General features: G+C 39.6%; 1 protein-coding gene across 1 annotated transcript in view; it reads right to left on the reverse strand.

The window, feature by feature from the left end:
- Positions 1–16,061, reverse strand: part of LOC149743895 (transmembrane protease serine 11C-like) — a 66,431-nt gene that overhangs the window by 40,319 nt on the left and 10,051 nt on the right. Inside the window, 1 exon segment of the mRNA XM_089906073.1 lies at positions 15,477–15,787. Coding sequence (XP_089762199.1) covers positions 15,477–15,787 — 311 coding nt within the window.

Below are 16,061 nucleotides of genomic sequence, written 5' to 3' on the forward strand. Positions count from 1 at the left end.
ATATATATATATCTACTCTTTTTTAGATTCTTTTCCCATATAAGCCATTACAGAGTATTGAGCAGAGTTCCCTGTGCTAAACAGTTGGTGCTTATTAGTTATCTATTCTATATATAGTAGTGTGTATGTGTCAATCCCAATCTTCCAATTTATCCCTCCCCCTGCCCTCACCCCCGGGTAACCATAAGTTTATCTTCTACATCTGTAACTCTATTTCTGTTTTGTAGATAAGTTCATTTGTAGCCTTTTTTTATATTCCACATATAAGCAATATCATATGATATTTGTCTTTCTCTGTCTGACTTACTTTGCTCAGTATGACAACCTCTAGGTCCATCTGTGTTGCTGCAAATGTCATTATTTTGTTCTTTTTTTTTTTTTTTTGTGGTACGCGGGCCTCTCACTGTTGTGGCCTCTCCCATTGCGGAGCACAGGCTCCAGACGCACAGGCTCAGTGGCCATGGCTCATGGGCCTAGCCGCTCTGCGGCATGTGGGATCTTCCTGGACTGGGGCACGAACCCGTGTCCCCTGCATCAGCAGGCAGACTCTCAACCACTGCACCACCAGGGAAGCCCTTGTTCTTTTTTATGGCTGAGTAATATTCCATTGTATATATGTGCCACATCTTCTTTATCCATTCCTCTGTTGATGGACATTTAGGTTGCTTCCACGTCTTGGCTATTGTAAATAGCGCTGCAATGAACATTGGAGTGCATGTATCTTTTCAAATTGTGTTTTTTTCTGGATATATGTCCAGGAGTGGGATTGCTGGATCATATGGTAGCTCTATTTTTAGTTTTTTAAGGAACCTTGATACTGTTTTCCATAGTGGCCGTACTAATTCACACTCCCACCAATAGTGTAGGAGGAGAAGGGAACACTTCTAAACTCATTTTACAAGACCAGTATTACCCTGACCAAAACCAGATAAGGACACTACAATAAAACTATAGATCAATATCCTTGATGAATATGGTACAAAAATCCTCAACAAAATGCTAGCAAGCTGAATTTAACAACACGTTAAAAGGATCATACACCACAATCGAGATTTATCCCTGGAATCCAAGGATGGATCAATATATACAAATCAATAAATTTGATATACCATTTTTTTTTTTTTTTTTTTTTGCAGTATGCGGGCCTCTCACTGGTGTGGTCTCTCCCGTTGTGAAGCACAGGCTCCGGACACGCAGGCCTAGCGGCCATGGCTCACGAGCCTATCCGCTCCACGGCATGTGGGATCTTCCCGGACTGGGGCATGAACCCGTGTCCCCTGCATCGGCAGGTGGACTTTCAACCACTGCGCCACCAGGGAAGCCCCTGATATACCATTTTAATAGAATGACAGATAAAAATCATATGATCATCTCAATAGATCAGTAAAGCTTTTGACAAAATACAAAACCTTTCATGTTGTAAAAACCCGTTGGGTCTAAAGGGAGCAAACCTCAACATAATAAAGACCATATATGACAAACCCACAGCCAACATGATAATCAAGAGTGAAAGGTTGAAAGCTTTTCCTCCAAGGTCAGGAACAAGATAAGGGTGCCCACTCTCACCACTCCTATTCAATATAGTGCTGGAAATCCTAGCTGGAGCAAAGGCAAGAGAAAGAATTAAAAGGCATCCAACCTAGGAAGAAAGAAGGAAAGTTGTTATTTGCACATTGATGACCTTATGTATAGAAAATCTTATAGACTCTTCCAAAAAACTGTTAGAACTAATTGAGTCAGTAAAGCTGCTGGACACAAAATTAGTTGTGTTTCTATATACTAACAATGAAACATCTGAAATAATATATAAGCATAGTAGTGGGATTGCTGGGTCATATGGTAGTTCTATTTTTAGTTTTGTAAGGAACTTCCATACTGTTTTCCATAGTGGTTGTATCAATTTACATTCACACCAACAATGCAGGAGGGTTCCCTTTTCACCACACTCTTTCCAGCATTTATTGTTTCTAGATTTTTTGATAATGACCATTCTGACCGGCGTGAGGTGATACCTCGAAAACCATAATTCAAAAGGAGACATGTACCACAATGTTCATTGCAGCACTATTTGCAATAGGCAGGACATGGAACCAACCTAAGTGTCCATTGACAGATGAATGGATAAAGAAGATGTGGCACATATATACAATGGAATATTACTCAGCCATAAAAACAAACAAAATTGAGTTATTTGTAGTGAGGTGGATGGACCTAGAGTCTGTCATACAGAGTGAAGTAAGTCAGAAAGAGAAAAACAAATACTGTATGCTAACGGATGTATATGGAATCTAAAAAAAAAAAAATGGTACTGATGAACCTAGTTGCAGGGCAGGAATAAAGAGGTAGACATAAAGAATGGACTTGAGGACACGGGGTGGGAGGGGGAAGCTGAGGCGAAGTGAGTGTAGCATCGACACATATACACTACCGAATGTAAAATAGTTGGCTGGTGGAAAGCAGTAGCATAGCACAGGAAGATCAGCTCAGTGCTTTGCAATGACCTAGAGGGGTGGGATAGGGAGGATGGGAGGGAGGTTCAAGAGGAAGGGGATATGGGGACATGTGTTTGCATATGGCTGATTCACTTTGTTGTGCAACAGAAACTAACACAGTATTGTGAAGCAATTATACTCCAAAAAAGATCTATTAAAAAATATACACATAAGCATATTATGATAATCATTTTGCAATATACAAGTGTACGGTGGTAACAATTTTGCAATATATATCAAATCAACTCATTGTATATCTTCAACTTACACAATGTTATATGTCAATTATATCTCAATAAAGCTGGAAGAAGAAAATTCCAAAGGAACATAATATTTTTGTTATTATATATTTTTATTTATAAATACTATATGACCTTAATTTTCTATTAGGATATCAGGGCTGAAAATCTAGGGCATTAAGACAGTATTAGGCTTTATTAACTTGTTGGAGTACTAAACAAATTTTAAACACTAGAAAGGAAAGCCATTCCTTAGCTCTGTTATCCTGTTAGAGCACTGAGTCCTGAATTGGAAGGTGTAGTGATAAATTAGGTGCTACTGTTGGTATTCAGAGGAGCTAACGGGCTATTATACTAAAGAATTAGTTTCTCTCCTTCAAATGTAACCTGGACCTTGAGCAGAGAAAAGGAAAAATTATGATCTAGGATCTCTTCTGAATGTTATTTTGATTGGTTTTTCCTCCCTAGAAGAGTCATGTTTTTCAAATAATCCAGGTCACATTCTGGGCTAGGGCTAAGAGCTCCAGGGAGGACTAGATCCTGACCAATTCTTCTCTTTGTATCTTTATTTATTTATTTTTATTTGCTTTCCAAGTGGTTTTTACAATTGAGATATAATTGACATATAACTTTATATTAGCTTCAGGTGTACAACATAATGATTCAATATATGTACATATTGCAAAATGATCACCACAATAAGTCTAGTTAACATCCATCCAAGCGATTTTTATGCACAGTAAAGCTTGAGAAGCAAAGTTTACATAAGTGGCTCTCAGCCTGGGCTTTCAACAAAGATCCCATGTGGATTTTTGAGAACTATCAAATCTTGGGTCCTCTCCCACAGATTCTGTTCATTGGTCTGGATGAGAACATCAATGTTGCTTTAATTAAGTGCTCCAGGTGATTCTAATGAGGCCAGGGTTAAGTATGTGGGCTCCCAAGTGTATTTATGAGAGTTGAGTCCAGGCTTTTGTCCAAGGGGAGGTAACAGGGTGTGTTCTACATGGGTTTGGTAGAGGCAGGGCGGTGGAGCACACATTAGCTATTGTGTAGCAAAATTTAGGGGCATCTGTGGGAAGGGAGGGTCATCGAAGACAAGAAAGGAGAAGCTCAAAGTTTGTTCTCCAGGTAGGAGCTCATTGTTCCTGAATCTCTCCTGAGACGAGGAAGGGTTGACTTTCCTAAGTTTCAAGGCCCTTCTGCCCATGGCCACATTGGTAGCAGGTAAATGATCTGTGCCGAAGCCTTTAAAGGCATATTCTCAAGATGCTGACGTGATTTCTCCACATAATCTCACCTGAGGAAGAAACCTAGAGGAGGAAGCGGAAGAGGAAGAAATGGCAGGTTCTCAGGTAAATGTCCTGTCTTGGGTCAGGGGCTATGTCCTCCTTACTTCTTGAAATGCTATGGTTTTAGAACATGCAAAATTTTACTTCTGTACTTCTGGTGTTTCTGCCTAACAAGTTTTTTTCAACTACCTTTTTTTTCTTCTTTCTTGTGACAGTCAAGGTTAACTCTTAAGAACACTTCGCCCCGGTATCCCAGATCCTTCTTTGTTTTCTCCATTCAGACTTCTGATGGGCCTTGAGCACTTGCCACCATGAAGTAATGACCTGAAACTACAGATAATGTTCCCTTTGTGACAGATCACTTTGGAAAGTTATTGATAGCTAAGATTCATATGTAGGATGAAGTGGGGACCTGGGATATCAGTGAAGAAGAGAAGTGTAGTGTTTAGTTCCCATATGGATGGTCTGTCAGCTCTATGTAGATCAGGATTAAGAAAATGCACATCTAGGGCTTCCCTGGTGGCACAGTGGTTAAGAATCGCCTGCCAATGCAGGGGACACGGGTTTGAGCCCTGGTCCGGGAAGATACCACATGCCATGGAGGAGGTAAGCCACTGTGCCACAGCTACTGAGCCTGCACTCTAGAGCTTCTGAGCCACAACTACTGAAGCCCGTGTGCCTAGAGCCCATGCTCCGCAACAAGAGAAGCCACCGCAATGAGAAGCCCGTGCACTGTAACAAAGAGTAGCCCCCACTTGCTGCAACAAGAGAAAGCCCGTGCACAGCAACAAAGACCCAAAGCAGCCAAAAAAAATTATAATAAAAAAAAATAAATAAGAAAATGCACATCTAAACAGGATGGCACTTATGGCCCAGAATACAGAAATTTCTGAAAGATAAGAGTAATTAGGAGACACTGCCTCTCTAGAACGCTAAAGAAAGATTATTTAAAGACACTACTGTATTAGAGATTGAGGAATATGGGCACTCTATGTGGCTTGACATTTGAATAACACTGATGTTTTTCATGACTAGATTTAGATTATGATTTGCTTATTTTTCTGGCCAGTAAATATCACAGCAATTATATGTCCTTTAGCAAACATTAGGCACCTGATATCAGTTTGTCCCATTACAGCTGATGTTAACTTCATTCACTTGGTTCATGCGGCAGATTCCCTCCCCTACTCTTTGTATCTTTTCAAAACTACTGAAAAGTAATCTAAAAATGGTGTTCAAGGAAATGGTTTTATGTTGAATTTTCTTTTACAATACCACTTGTCCTGTGAGAATTCTCGCCCCATAGAATTCTTTCTGTGGTCAGGACCATACATATATTGTGGGCTTATAATTAACTGATAACAGTATCAGTACACTTGTCCCTAGATGTTTCCACACCTAGATCTTTCTCACACATGGTGACTTACTTGCTCAAAACTGCATTCTGGTGGCCACCAATTGCTCTCACTTTTGTCTGCTATTATCTTAGAAGATGAATCACCTTAAATACCCTCAGCTTGGTCCTTGGCTTCTATTCTCAACATTTAAGACTTGTTGGGCTTCCCTGGTGGCACAGTGGTTGGGAGTCCGCCTGCCGATGCAGGGGACACGGGTTCGTGCCCCGGTCCGGGAAGATCCCACATGCCGCAGAGCGGCTGGGCCCGTGAGCCATGGCCACTAAGCCTGCGTGTCCAGAGCCTGTGCTCCGTGACGGGAGAGGCCACAACAGTGAGAGGCCCGCATACCGCAAAAAAAAAAAGAAAAAAAAAAAAAAAAACTTGTTGAAAGTAGTTCTCCAGGCCAGGATCTCCCAAATGTGCCTCTAGAGAGTCAAAGAGATGCCTTTTACAAAATCTATTAGTTAACATTAAACTTGGCCCTGAAGAGACAGTCTAGAAAAAGTACCTCACATATTTACCATTTTGGCCTTTGGCTAAGAAGCAAGAAAATAAAGAAAATAAATTTGAATTTGAGAAGAAATTATTTTTGCCTTGACTCTAATGCTTTCCCTTTCATTTCCTATTCCTTGAAAGTGAAGTTGCTATTTTGGGATTAACAATTTCCATTTACAGTTGGCACAGGAGTATTTGAAATATCCTGAACTAGTGGTAGTGAGAAAATCAGCAAGATAGATTAACTTTCTCCATGCATATCCAGAAACTTTCCTGGAAATCTCATCTGTTCATTTCCTCATCAATTACTCACAGCCTAACCTACTGCAAGAGAATTTTAACCTCCTGAGGATGAAATTATGTGCTACTTCTTGATATTCTTTCTTCTCTTTTCCTATAGTGATACAGTTTGTGATTTTTAACTGAGCAGATTCTATCCAAAAATAAAAACTATGTTTTCCTGTCTCTGTTTGTTCCATCTAGGAGTGATGGAGTACATTTAAGTTCTGACAAGTGGAATGAAATGGAAAGTGGTAAGTGCAATTTATGACATGTTTTCTTAATAGAAGCCATGCTCTTCTTCCTATTCTGCCTTCTGTCTGGCTGGAATGTGAACATGATGGTCAGAACTGGCACAGTCACTTTGAATATTGAGATGATCTGGGCAATATAGGTCATGGTAGCATAGCAAGATTGAAGGAGCCTGGGTCTCTGACGTCTTGAAGTGACATACTGAACCTGAGTCACTGACTTCTGAACATATTTGTGTCTGAATCTTATAAATACATGTATCTGTTTCCCCCTAGATCAGTGGTTCTCAAATCGTGGCTGAACATTAGAACCACCTGGGGAGCTTTTAAAGTTAAAATTTGCACTCCAGACAGCATCTTTGAGTGGGGCTTTTGTACTAGTAGTGTTTGAAAAAAACTTTCCAGGTGATTCTAAGGTGCAGTCAGGGTTAAATTTTATTAATCTAGATCAGGGATCAGCAAACTGTGTAATCTAGCTTGCTGCCTAGTTTTGTATGGCCTGTGCCTAAGAAGGTTTCTACATTTTTTAAAAGTTGAAAAAAAGTCAAAACAATAATATTTTGTGACATGTGAAAATTACATGAAGTTCAAATTTCAGTGTCCATGAATAAAGTTTTATTGGAAATTAACTACATTCACTTATTTACATATTGGCTACTTTAGCATTACAACATTAGACTCAAGTTGTGATAGAGACTATTATGGCCAACGGAGAGGAAAATGTATACTGTCTTATCCTTTACAGGAAAAGTATGCTGACCCTGCTCTAGATACTGAGCACTTTAAGGCAAGGACTAGTGTGATGTTCTAGAAACTCTCCTCCATTACTCACATTATAGCACCTAGCCTACTACCTGCCATTAAGTACACAGTAGTCACCCAATGAATGGCTTGTTGGGTTGAATCTGTATGCAGTTTCAGATAGAATGGGAGAAAGAGGAAGGCTATCCATCTATCTATTTATCTATCTTCTCTTAAAAAGTTAACCAAATAGATAACACAACATCATTATTACATAGAGTCATGTGAAGTATAAAAAGGTAGGTTTTGTGGAGTGAATATCTGTGCTGTGCTTTGGTTGTCTAGCTGTCTTAGTTTAACTAGTTACTGGCCCAAGCGAAAGAGTAGTTATTTTGAGGATATGGCTAGTAGCTTCCAGGTTTGGTGTCTAGAATAGTGAACTAGAAAATCTTAAAATGGTAATGGGCAGAATGGAGCCCGCGTATCCGCAGAGCTGGAACACCCGGCTCAGGGTCTGTTCCCTCCACCGTCACGGAATTGCCCCGGAGCCCGAGGGGAGGGGGCCTCACTGAGGCTGCCGGCTCTGGAGGGGCCCCGGCGGCCGAAGCCGTGACAGTCGTGGGGACGGCGGGCCGGGACAAGATGGTGGAAGAGTAAGACGCGGAGATCACCTTCCACCCCACAGATATATCAGAAATACATCTACACGTGGAACAACTCCTACAGAACACCTACTGAACGCTGGCAGAAGACCTCAGACCTCCAAAAAGGCAAGAAACTCCCCAAGTACCTGGGTAGGGCAAAAGAAAAAAGAAAAAACAGAGACAAAAGAATAGGGACGGGACTTGCACCAGTGGGAGGGAGCTGTGAAGGAGGAAAGGTTTCCACACACTAGAAGCCCCCTCACGGGCGGAGACTGCAGGTGGCAGAGGGGGGAAGATTCAGAGCCATGGAGGAGAGCGCAGCCACAGGCATGCGGAGGGCAAAGCGGAGAGATTCCCGCACAAAGGATCGGTGCCGACCAGCACTCACCAGCCCGAGAAGCTTGTCTGCTCACCCGCCGGGACGGGCGGGGGCTGGGAGCTGAGGCTTGGGATTCAAGGTCGGATCCCAGGGAGAGGGTTGGCTGAGTGAACACAGCCTGAAGGGGGCTTGTGCACCACGGCTAGCCGGGAGGGAGTCCGGGAAAAGGTCTGGAACTGCCGAAGACGCAAGAGACCTTTTCTTCCCTGTTTGTTTCCTGGTGCACGAGGAGAGGGGATTAAGAGCGCTGCTTAAAGGAGCTCCAGAGAGTGGTGCGAGCCGTGGCTATCAGCGCGGACCCCAGAGATGTACATGAGACGCTAAGGCTGCTGCAGCCACCAAGAAGCCTGTGTGCAAGCACAGGTCACTAGCCACACCTCCCCTCCTGGGAGCCTGTGCAGCCCGCCAATGCCAGAGTCCCATGATCCAGGGACAAGGTACCTGGGAGAACATGGCACGCATCAGGCTGGTGCAAAGTCATGTTGGTCTCTGCTGCCGCAGGCTCGCCCAGCATCCGTACCCCTCCCTACCCCTGGCCTGAGGGAGCCAGAGCCCCTGAATCAGCTGCTCCTTTAACCCCGTCCTGTCTGAGCAAAGAACAGATGCCCTCAGGCGACCTACACGCAGAGGCAGGGCCAAATCCAAAGCTGAGCCCCGGGAGCTGTGCGAACAAAGAAGAGAAAGGGAAATCTCTCCCAGCAGCCTCAGAAGCAGCGGATTAAAGCTCCACAATCAAGTTGATGTACCCTGCATCTGTGGAATACCTGAATAGACAACGAATCATCCCAAATTGAGGAGGTGGGCTTTAGGAGCAAAGATATATTATTTTTTCCCCTTTTTCTCTTTTTGTGAGTGTGTATGTGTATGCTTCTGTGTGTGATTTTGTCTGTGTAGCTTTGCTTTCACCATTTGTCCTAGGGTTCTGTCCGTCCGTTTTTTGTTTATTTTTTAAAATTTTCTCTTATTTTTTATATTTTATTTTAATAACTTTATTTTATTTTACTTTATTTTATTTTATCCTCTTTCTTTCTTTCTATTCTTTCTCCCTTTTATCCTGAGCTGTGTGGATGACAGTCTCTTGGTACTCTGGCCAGGTATCAGGCCTGTGCCTCTGAGTTGGGAGAGCTGAGTTTAGGACACTGATCCACAAGAGACCTCCCAGCTCCACGTAATATCAAATGGCGAAAATCTCCCAGAGATCTCCATTTCAACACCAAGACCCAGCTTCACTCAACGACCAGCAAGCTACAGTGCTGGACACCCTATGCCAAAAACTAGCAAGACAGGAACACAGCCCCATCCATTAGTAGAGAGGCTGCCTAAAATCATAATAAGGCAACAGACACCCAAAAACACACCACCAGACACGGACCTGCGCAACAGAAAGACAAGATCCAGCCTCATCCACCAGAATACAGGCACTAGTCTCCTCCAACAGGAAGCCTACACAACCCACTGAACAAACCTTAGCCACTGGGGACAGACACCAAAAACAACGGGAAATACGAACTTGCAACCTGCGAAAAGGAGACCCCAAACACAGTAAGATAAGCAAAATGAGAAGACAGAAAAACACACAGCAGATGAAGGAGCAAGGTAAAAGCCCCCCAGACCTAACAGATGAAGAGGAAATAGGCAGTCTACCTGAAAAAGAATTCAGAATAATGACAGTAAAGATGATCCAAAATCTTGGAAATAGAATAGAGAAAATGCAAGATACACTTAACAAGGACTTAGAAGAACTAAAGAGGAAACAAGGATTGAGGAACAACACAATAAATGAAATTAAAACTACTCTAGAAGGGATCAATAGCAGAATAACTGAGGCAGAAGAACGGATAAGTGACCTGGAAGATAAAATAGTGGAAATAACTACTGCAGAGCAGAATAAAGAAAAAAGAATGAAAAGAATTGAGAACAGTCTCAAAGACCTGTGGGACAACATTAAACCACCAACATTCAAATTATAGGGGTAGGGGTCCCAGAAGAAGAAGAGAAAAAGAAAGGAACTGAGAAAATATTTGAAGAGATTATAGTTGAAAACTTCCCTAATATGGGAAAGAAAATACTTAATCAAGCACAGGAAGCACAGAGAGTCCCATACAGGATAAATCCAAGGGGAAACATGCCAAGACACATATTAATCAAACTACCAAAAATTCAGTACAAAGAAAACATATTAAAAGCAGGAAGGGAAAAACAACCAGTAACACATAAGGGAATCCCCATAAGGTTAACAGCTGATCTTTCAGAAGAAACTCTGCAAGCCAGAAGGGAGTGGCAGGACATATTTAAAGTGATGAAGGAGAAAACCTACAACCAAGATTACTCTACCGAGCAAGGATCTCATTCAGATTTAATGGAGAAATTAAAACCTTTACAGACAAGCAAAAGCTGAGAGAGTTCAGCACCACCAAACCAGCTTTACAACAAATGTTAAAGGAACTTCTCTAGGCAGGAAACACAAGAGACAGAAAAGACCTACAATAATAAACCCAAAACAATTAAGAAAATGGGAATAGGAACATACATATCGATAATTACCTTAAATGTAAATGGATTAAATGCTCCCACCAAAAGATAGAGACTGGCTGAATGGATACAAAAACAAGACCTGTATATCTGCTGTCTACAAGAGACCCAATTTAGACCTAGGGACACATACAAACTGAAAGTGAGGGGATGGAAAAAGATATTCCATGCAAATGGAAATCAAAAGAAATCAAAAGCTGGAGTAGCAATTCTCATATGAGACAAAATAGACTTTAAAATAAAGACTATTACAAGAGACAAAGAAGGACACTACAGAATGATCAAGGGATCGATCCAAGAAGAAGATATAACAATTGCAATATTTATGCACCAACATAGGAGCACCTCAATACATAAGGGAAATACTAACAGCTATAAAAGGGGAAATCGACACTAACACAATCATAATAGGGGACTTTAACACCCCACTTTCACCAGTGGACGGATCATCTAAAATGAAAATAAATAAGGAAACACAAGCTTTAAATGATACATTAAACAAGATGGACTTAAATGATATTTATAGGACATTCCATCCCAAAACAACAGAATACACTTTTTCTCAAGGGCTCATGGAACATTCTCCAGGATAGATCATATCTTGGGTCACAAATCAAGCCTTGGTAAATTTAAGAGAATTGAAATCATATCAAGTATCTTTTCCGACCACAACGCTGTGAGACTAGATATCAATTACAGGAAAAGATCTGTGAAAAATACAAACACATGGAGGCTAAACAATACACTACTTAATAACCAAGAGATCACTGAAGACATCAAAGAGGAAATCAAAAAATACCTAGAAACAAATGACAATGAAAACATGATGACCGAAAACCTATGGGCTGCAGCAAAAGCAGTTCTAAGAGGGAAGTTAATAGCAATACCTTAAGAAACAGGGAACATCTCAAATAAACAACTTAACCTTGCAAAGAAATTAGAGAAAGAAGAACAAAAAACCCCCAAAGTTAGCAGAAGGAAAGAAATCATAAAGATCAGATCAAAACTAAATGAAAAAGAAATGAAGGAAATGATAGCAAAGATCAGTAAAATTAAATGCTGGTTCTTTGAGAAGATAAACAAAAGTGATAAACCATTAGCCAGACTCATCAACAAAAAAATGGAGAAGACTCAAATCAACAGAATTAGAAATGAAAAAGAAGTAACAACTGACACTGCAGAAATACAAAGGATCATGAGAGATTACTACAAGCAACTCTATGCCAATAAAATGGACAACCTGGAAGAACTGGACAAATTCTTAGAAATGCACAACCTGCTGAGACTGAACCAGGAAGAAATAGAAAATATGAACAGACCAATCACAAGCACTGAAATTGAAACTGTGATTAAAACCTTCCAAAAAACAAAAGCCCAGGACCAGATGGCTTCACAGGCGAAATCTATCAAACATTTAGAGAAGAGATAACACCTATCCTTCTCACACTCTTCCAAAATATATCAGAGGGGAGAACACTCCCAAACTCATTCTACGAGGCCACCATCACCCTGATACCAAAACCAAACAAAGATGTCACAAAGAAAGAAAACTACAGGCCAATATCACTGATGAACATAGATGCAAAAATCCTCAGCAAAGTACTAGCAAAGAGAATCCAACAGCATATTAAAAGGATCATACACCATGACCAAGTGGTGTTTATTCCAGGAATGCAAGGATTCTTCAATATACGCAAATCAATCAATGTGATACACCATATTAACAAACTGAAGGAGAAAAACCATATGATCATCTTAATAGATGGAGAGAAAGCTTTCAACAAAATTCAACACCCATTTATGATAAGAACCCTGCAGAAAGGAGGCATAGGGGGAAACTTACTCAACATAATAAAGGCCATAAATGACAAATCCACAGCCAACATTATCCTCAATGGTGAAAAACTGAAACCATTTCCAATAAGATCAGGAACAAAACAAGGTTGCCCACTGTCACCACTATTATTCAACATAGTTTTGTAAGTTTTAGCCACAGCCATCAGAGAAGAAAAAGAAATAAAAGGAATCCAAATCGGAAAAGAAGAAGTAAAGTTGTCACTGTCTGCAGATGACATGATACTATACATAGAGAATCCTAAAGATGCTACCAGAAAAGTACTAGAGCTAATCAATGAATTTGGTAAAGTAGGAGGATACAAAATTAATGCACAGAAATCTGTGGCATTCCTACACACTAATGATGAAAAAACTGAAAGTGATATTATGAAAACACTCCCATTTACCATTGCAACAAAAAGAATAAAATATCTAGGAATAAACCTACCTAAGGAGGAAAAAGACCTGTATGCAGAAAATTATAAGACACTGATGAAAGAAATTAAAGATGATACAAATAGATGGAGAGATATACCATGTTCTTGGATTGAAAGAATCAACATTGTGAAAATGACTCTACTACCCAAAGCAATCTACAGATTCAATGCAATCCCTATCAAACTACCACTGGCATTTTTCACAGAACTAGAACAAAAAATTTCACAATTTGTATGGAAACATAAAAGACCCTGAATAACCAAAGCAACCTTGAGAATGAAAGATGGAGCTGGCGGAATCAGGATCCCTGAATTCAGACTATACTACAAAGCTACAGTAATCAAGACAGTATGGTACTGCCACAAAAACAGAAAGACAGATCAATGGAACAGGATAGAAAGCCCAGAGATAAACACATGCACTTATGGTCACCTTATCTTTGATAAAGGAGGCAAGAATATACAATGGAGAAAAGACAGCCTCTTCAATAAGTGGTGCTGGGAAAACTGGATGGCTACATGTAAAAGAATGACATTAGAACACTCTGTAACACCATACACAAAAATAAACTCAAAATGGATTAAAGAACTAAATGTAAGGCCAGAAAGTATAAAACTCTTAGAGAAAAATATAGGCAGAACACTCTATGACATAAATCGCAGCAAGATCCTTTTTGATCCACCTCCTAGAGAAATGGAAATAAAAACAAAAATAAACAAATGGGGTCTAATGAAACTTAAAAGCTTTTGTACAGCAAAGAAAACCATAAATAAAATGAAAAAACCCTCAGAATGGGAGAAAATACTTGCAAATGTAGCAACTGACAAAGGATTAATCTTCAAAATATACAAGCAGCTTATGCAGCTCAATTTAAAAACAAACAAACAATCCAATCCAAAAATGGGCAGAAGGCTTAAATAGACATTTCTCCAAAGAAGACATACAGATTGCCAAGAAACACATGAAAGGATGCTCAACATCACCAATCATTAGAGAAATGTAAATCAAAACTACAATGAGAAAAACAAAGAAAACTACAATGAGGTATCACCTCACACCGGTCAGAATGGCCATCATCATAAAATCTACAAACAATAAATCCTGGACAGTGTGTGGTGAAAAGGGAACCCTTTTGGTCTGTTGCTGGGAATGTAAATTGATACAGCCACTATGGAGAAAAGTATGGAGATTCTTTAAAAAGCTTAAAATAGAACTACCACATGACCCCGCAATCCCACTACTGGGCATATACTCTGAGAAAACCATAATTCGAAAAGTGTCATGTACCACAATGTTCATTGCAGCACTGTTTACAATAGCCAGGACATAGAAGCAACCTAAACGTCCATTGACAGATGAATGGATAAAGAAGATGTGGCACATATGTACAATGGAATATTACTCAGCCATAAAAAGAAACAAAATTGGGTTATTTATAGTGAGGTGGATGGACCCAGTCTGTCATACAGAGTGAAGTTAGTGAGAAAGAGAAAAACAACTACCATATGCTAACACATATATATGGAATCTAAAAAAAAAAAATTGGTTTTGAAGAACCTAGGGTTAGGACAGGAATAAAGATGCAGACGTAGAGAATGGACTTGAGGACATGGGGAAGGCTAAGTGTTAGCTGAGACGAAGCGAGAGAGTGGCATGGACATATATACATTACCAAATGTAAAATAGATAGCTAGTGGGAAGCAGCAGCATAGCACAGGGAAATGAGCTCTGTGCTTTGTGCCCACCTAGAGGGGTGGGGATAAGAAGAGTGGGAGGGAGATGCAAGAGGTAGGGCATATGGGGATATATGTATATGTATAGCTAATTCACTTTGTTATACAGCAGCAACTAACAACAATGTAAAGCAATTAGACCTCAATAAAGATTAAAAAAAAAGATAGTAAGAAGAAGAGGACAGAGAACTTGGCACATAGAGCTGTTTTTAAGGAAAATCAATATGAGAACCCCAGAATTTTTCTTGTATGGAAAATATATATAAAAGTTTTTACTGACCTTTTAAATTTTATTCCTCAATAATAGGGAATACTCTACTTTTTAATAAGAATTTTATCAGAAGAAAACTTTGTATAGAGAAAAAATTATAGGCTTTGGAAGAAGAAAGCTTAGAATCCCATATTATAGACTTTTAATGTTTGTTAACTCATTGATTATCTCTTCAGATAGTTATAAGTTTAGCTAAGGTAGGGAGAATGACTACTTGCTTCACTCATATTTTCCAAGAAGCTAAATCTTTATCAGGAATTTTAAAAAGAGTACACTAAATCTTTGGGTTTAGAGTGCCCTAAACCAAAGTTTGCTAAAGAACAATCTCGTTAAATGTTATTAACCATAAGAAATTTTCTCTGCCTAATAATATTGCCTGACTGCTTCTCTTCCCTCATTCTCAAAATTCCTAATTTTCCTAATAATGGAACCAATATTTCTGTGTGATTAGAAAGACATATTGAGTACTCAGCATAAGTGACAAAATAAACAATGAGTCTGAAGACTACTATGGTGATGATCATCATTAAGATACACAGGGTAATCTTTCCACAGCTTGTGATTTTCATTTTTGTGTTTGAATCTGTTCTTTTGAGCAGAAAGGACAGGGAAGCAAGTGTTAATATGAGCAAAATATAGGATACTCTCAGAAATACATATGGACTTGATGTTAAGTGTAGAAGTATATTTTGTTTTACATTAATTATGAACTCAGTGGACTGCTTAGCTTGTAGAATAACAAGCAGAAGTAGTGAATTAATATTTGACCTGCTTATTTTTCAGCATGTATGAATAATATAATACTAAAATCAAACTTTATTCATTCAGCAAATTTTTATAGATGACCTACTAGGCATAGTTGTAGGAATAAAAATCTCTTTTGTTATGGAGATTACATTTTACTGAGCAGAGATAGACAACAAATGAAGTATAATTAATAAATAAAATACATAACTGGTAAAAAGGTAATAAATGCTGTAGGAAAAGTAGAGCTAGGTAAAGAAGATCAGGAATGTGGGGTGTGTGTGAGAGATGGTGGTGG

The sequence above is a fragment of the Delphinapterus leucas genome, unplaced genomic scaffold (genome assembly GCF_059928025.1).
Source record: "Delphinapterus leucas isolate spDelLeu-1000000601 "Yukka" unplaced genomic scaffold, BTC_Dleu_Yukka2 spDelLeu_asBTCV2_sq60, whole genome shotgun sequence".
Taxonomy (NCBI): domain Eukaryota; kingdom Metazoa; phylum Chordata; class Mammalia; order Artiodactyla; family Monodontidae; genus Delphinapterus; species Delphinapterus leucas.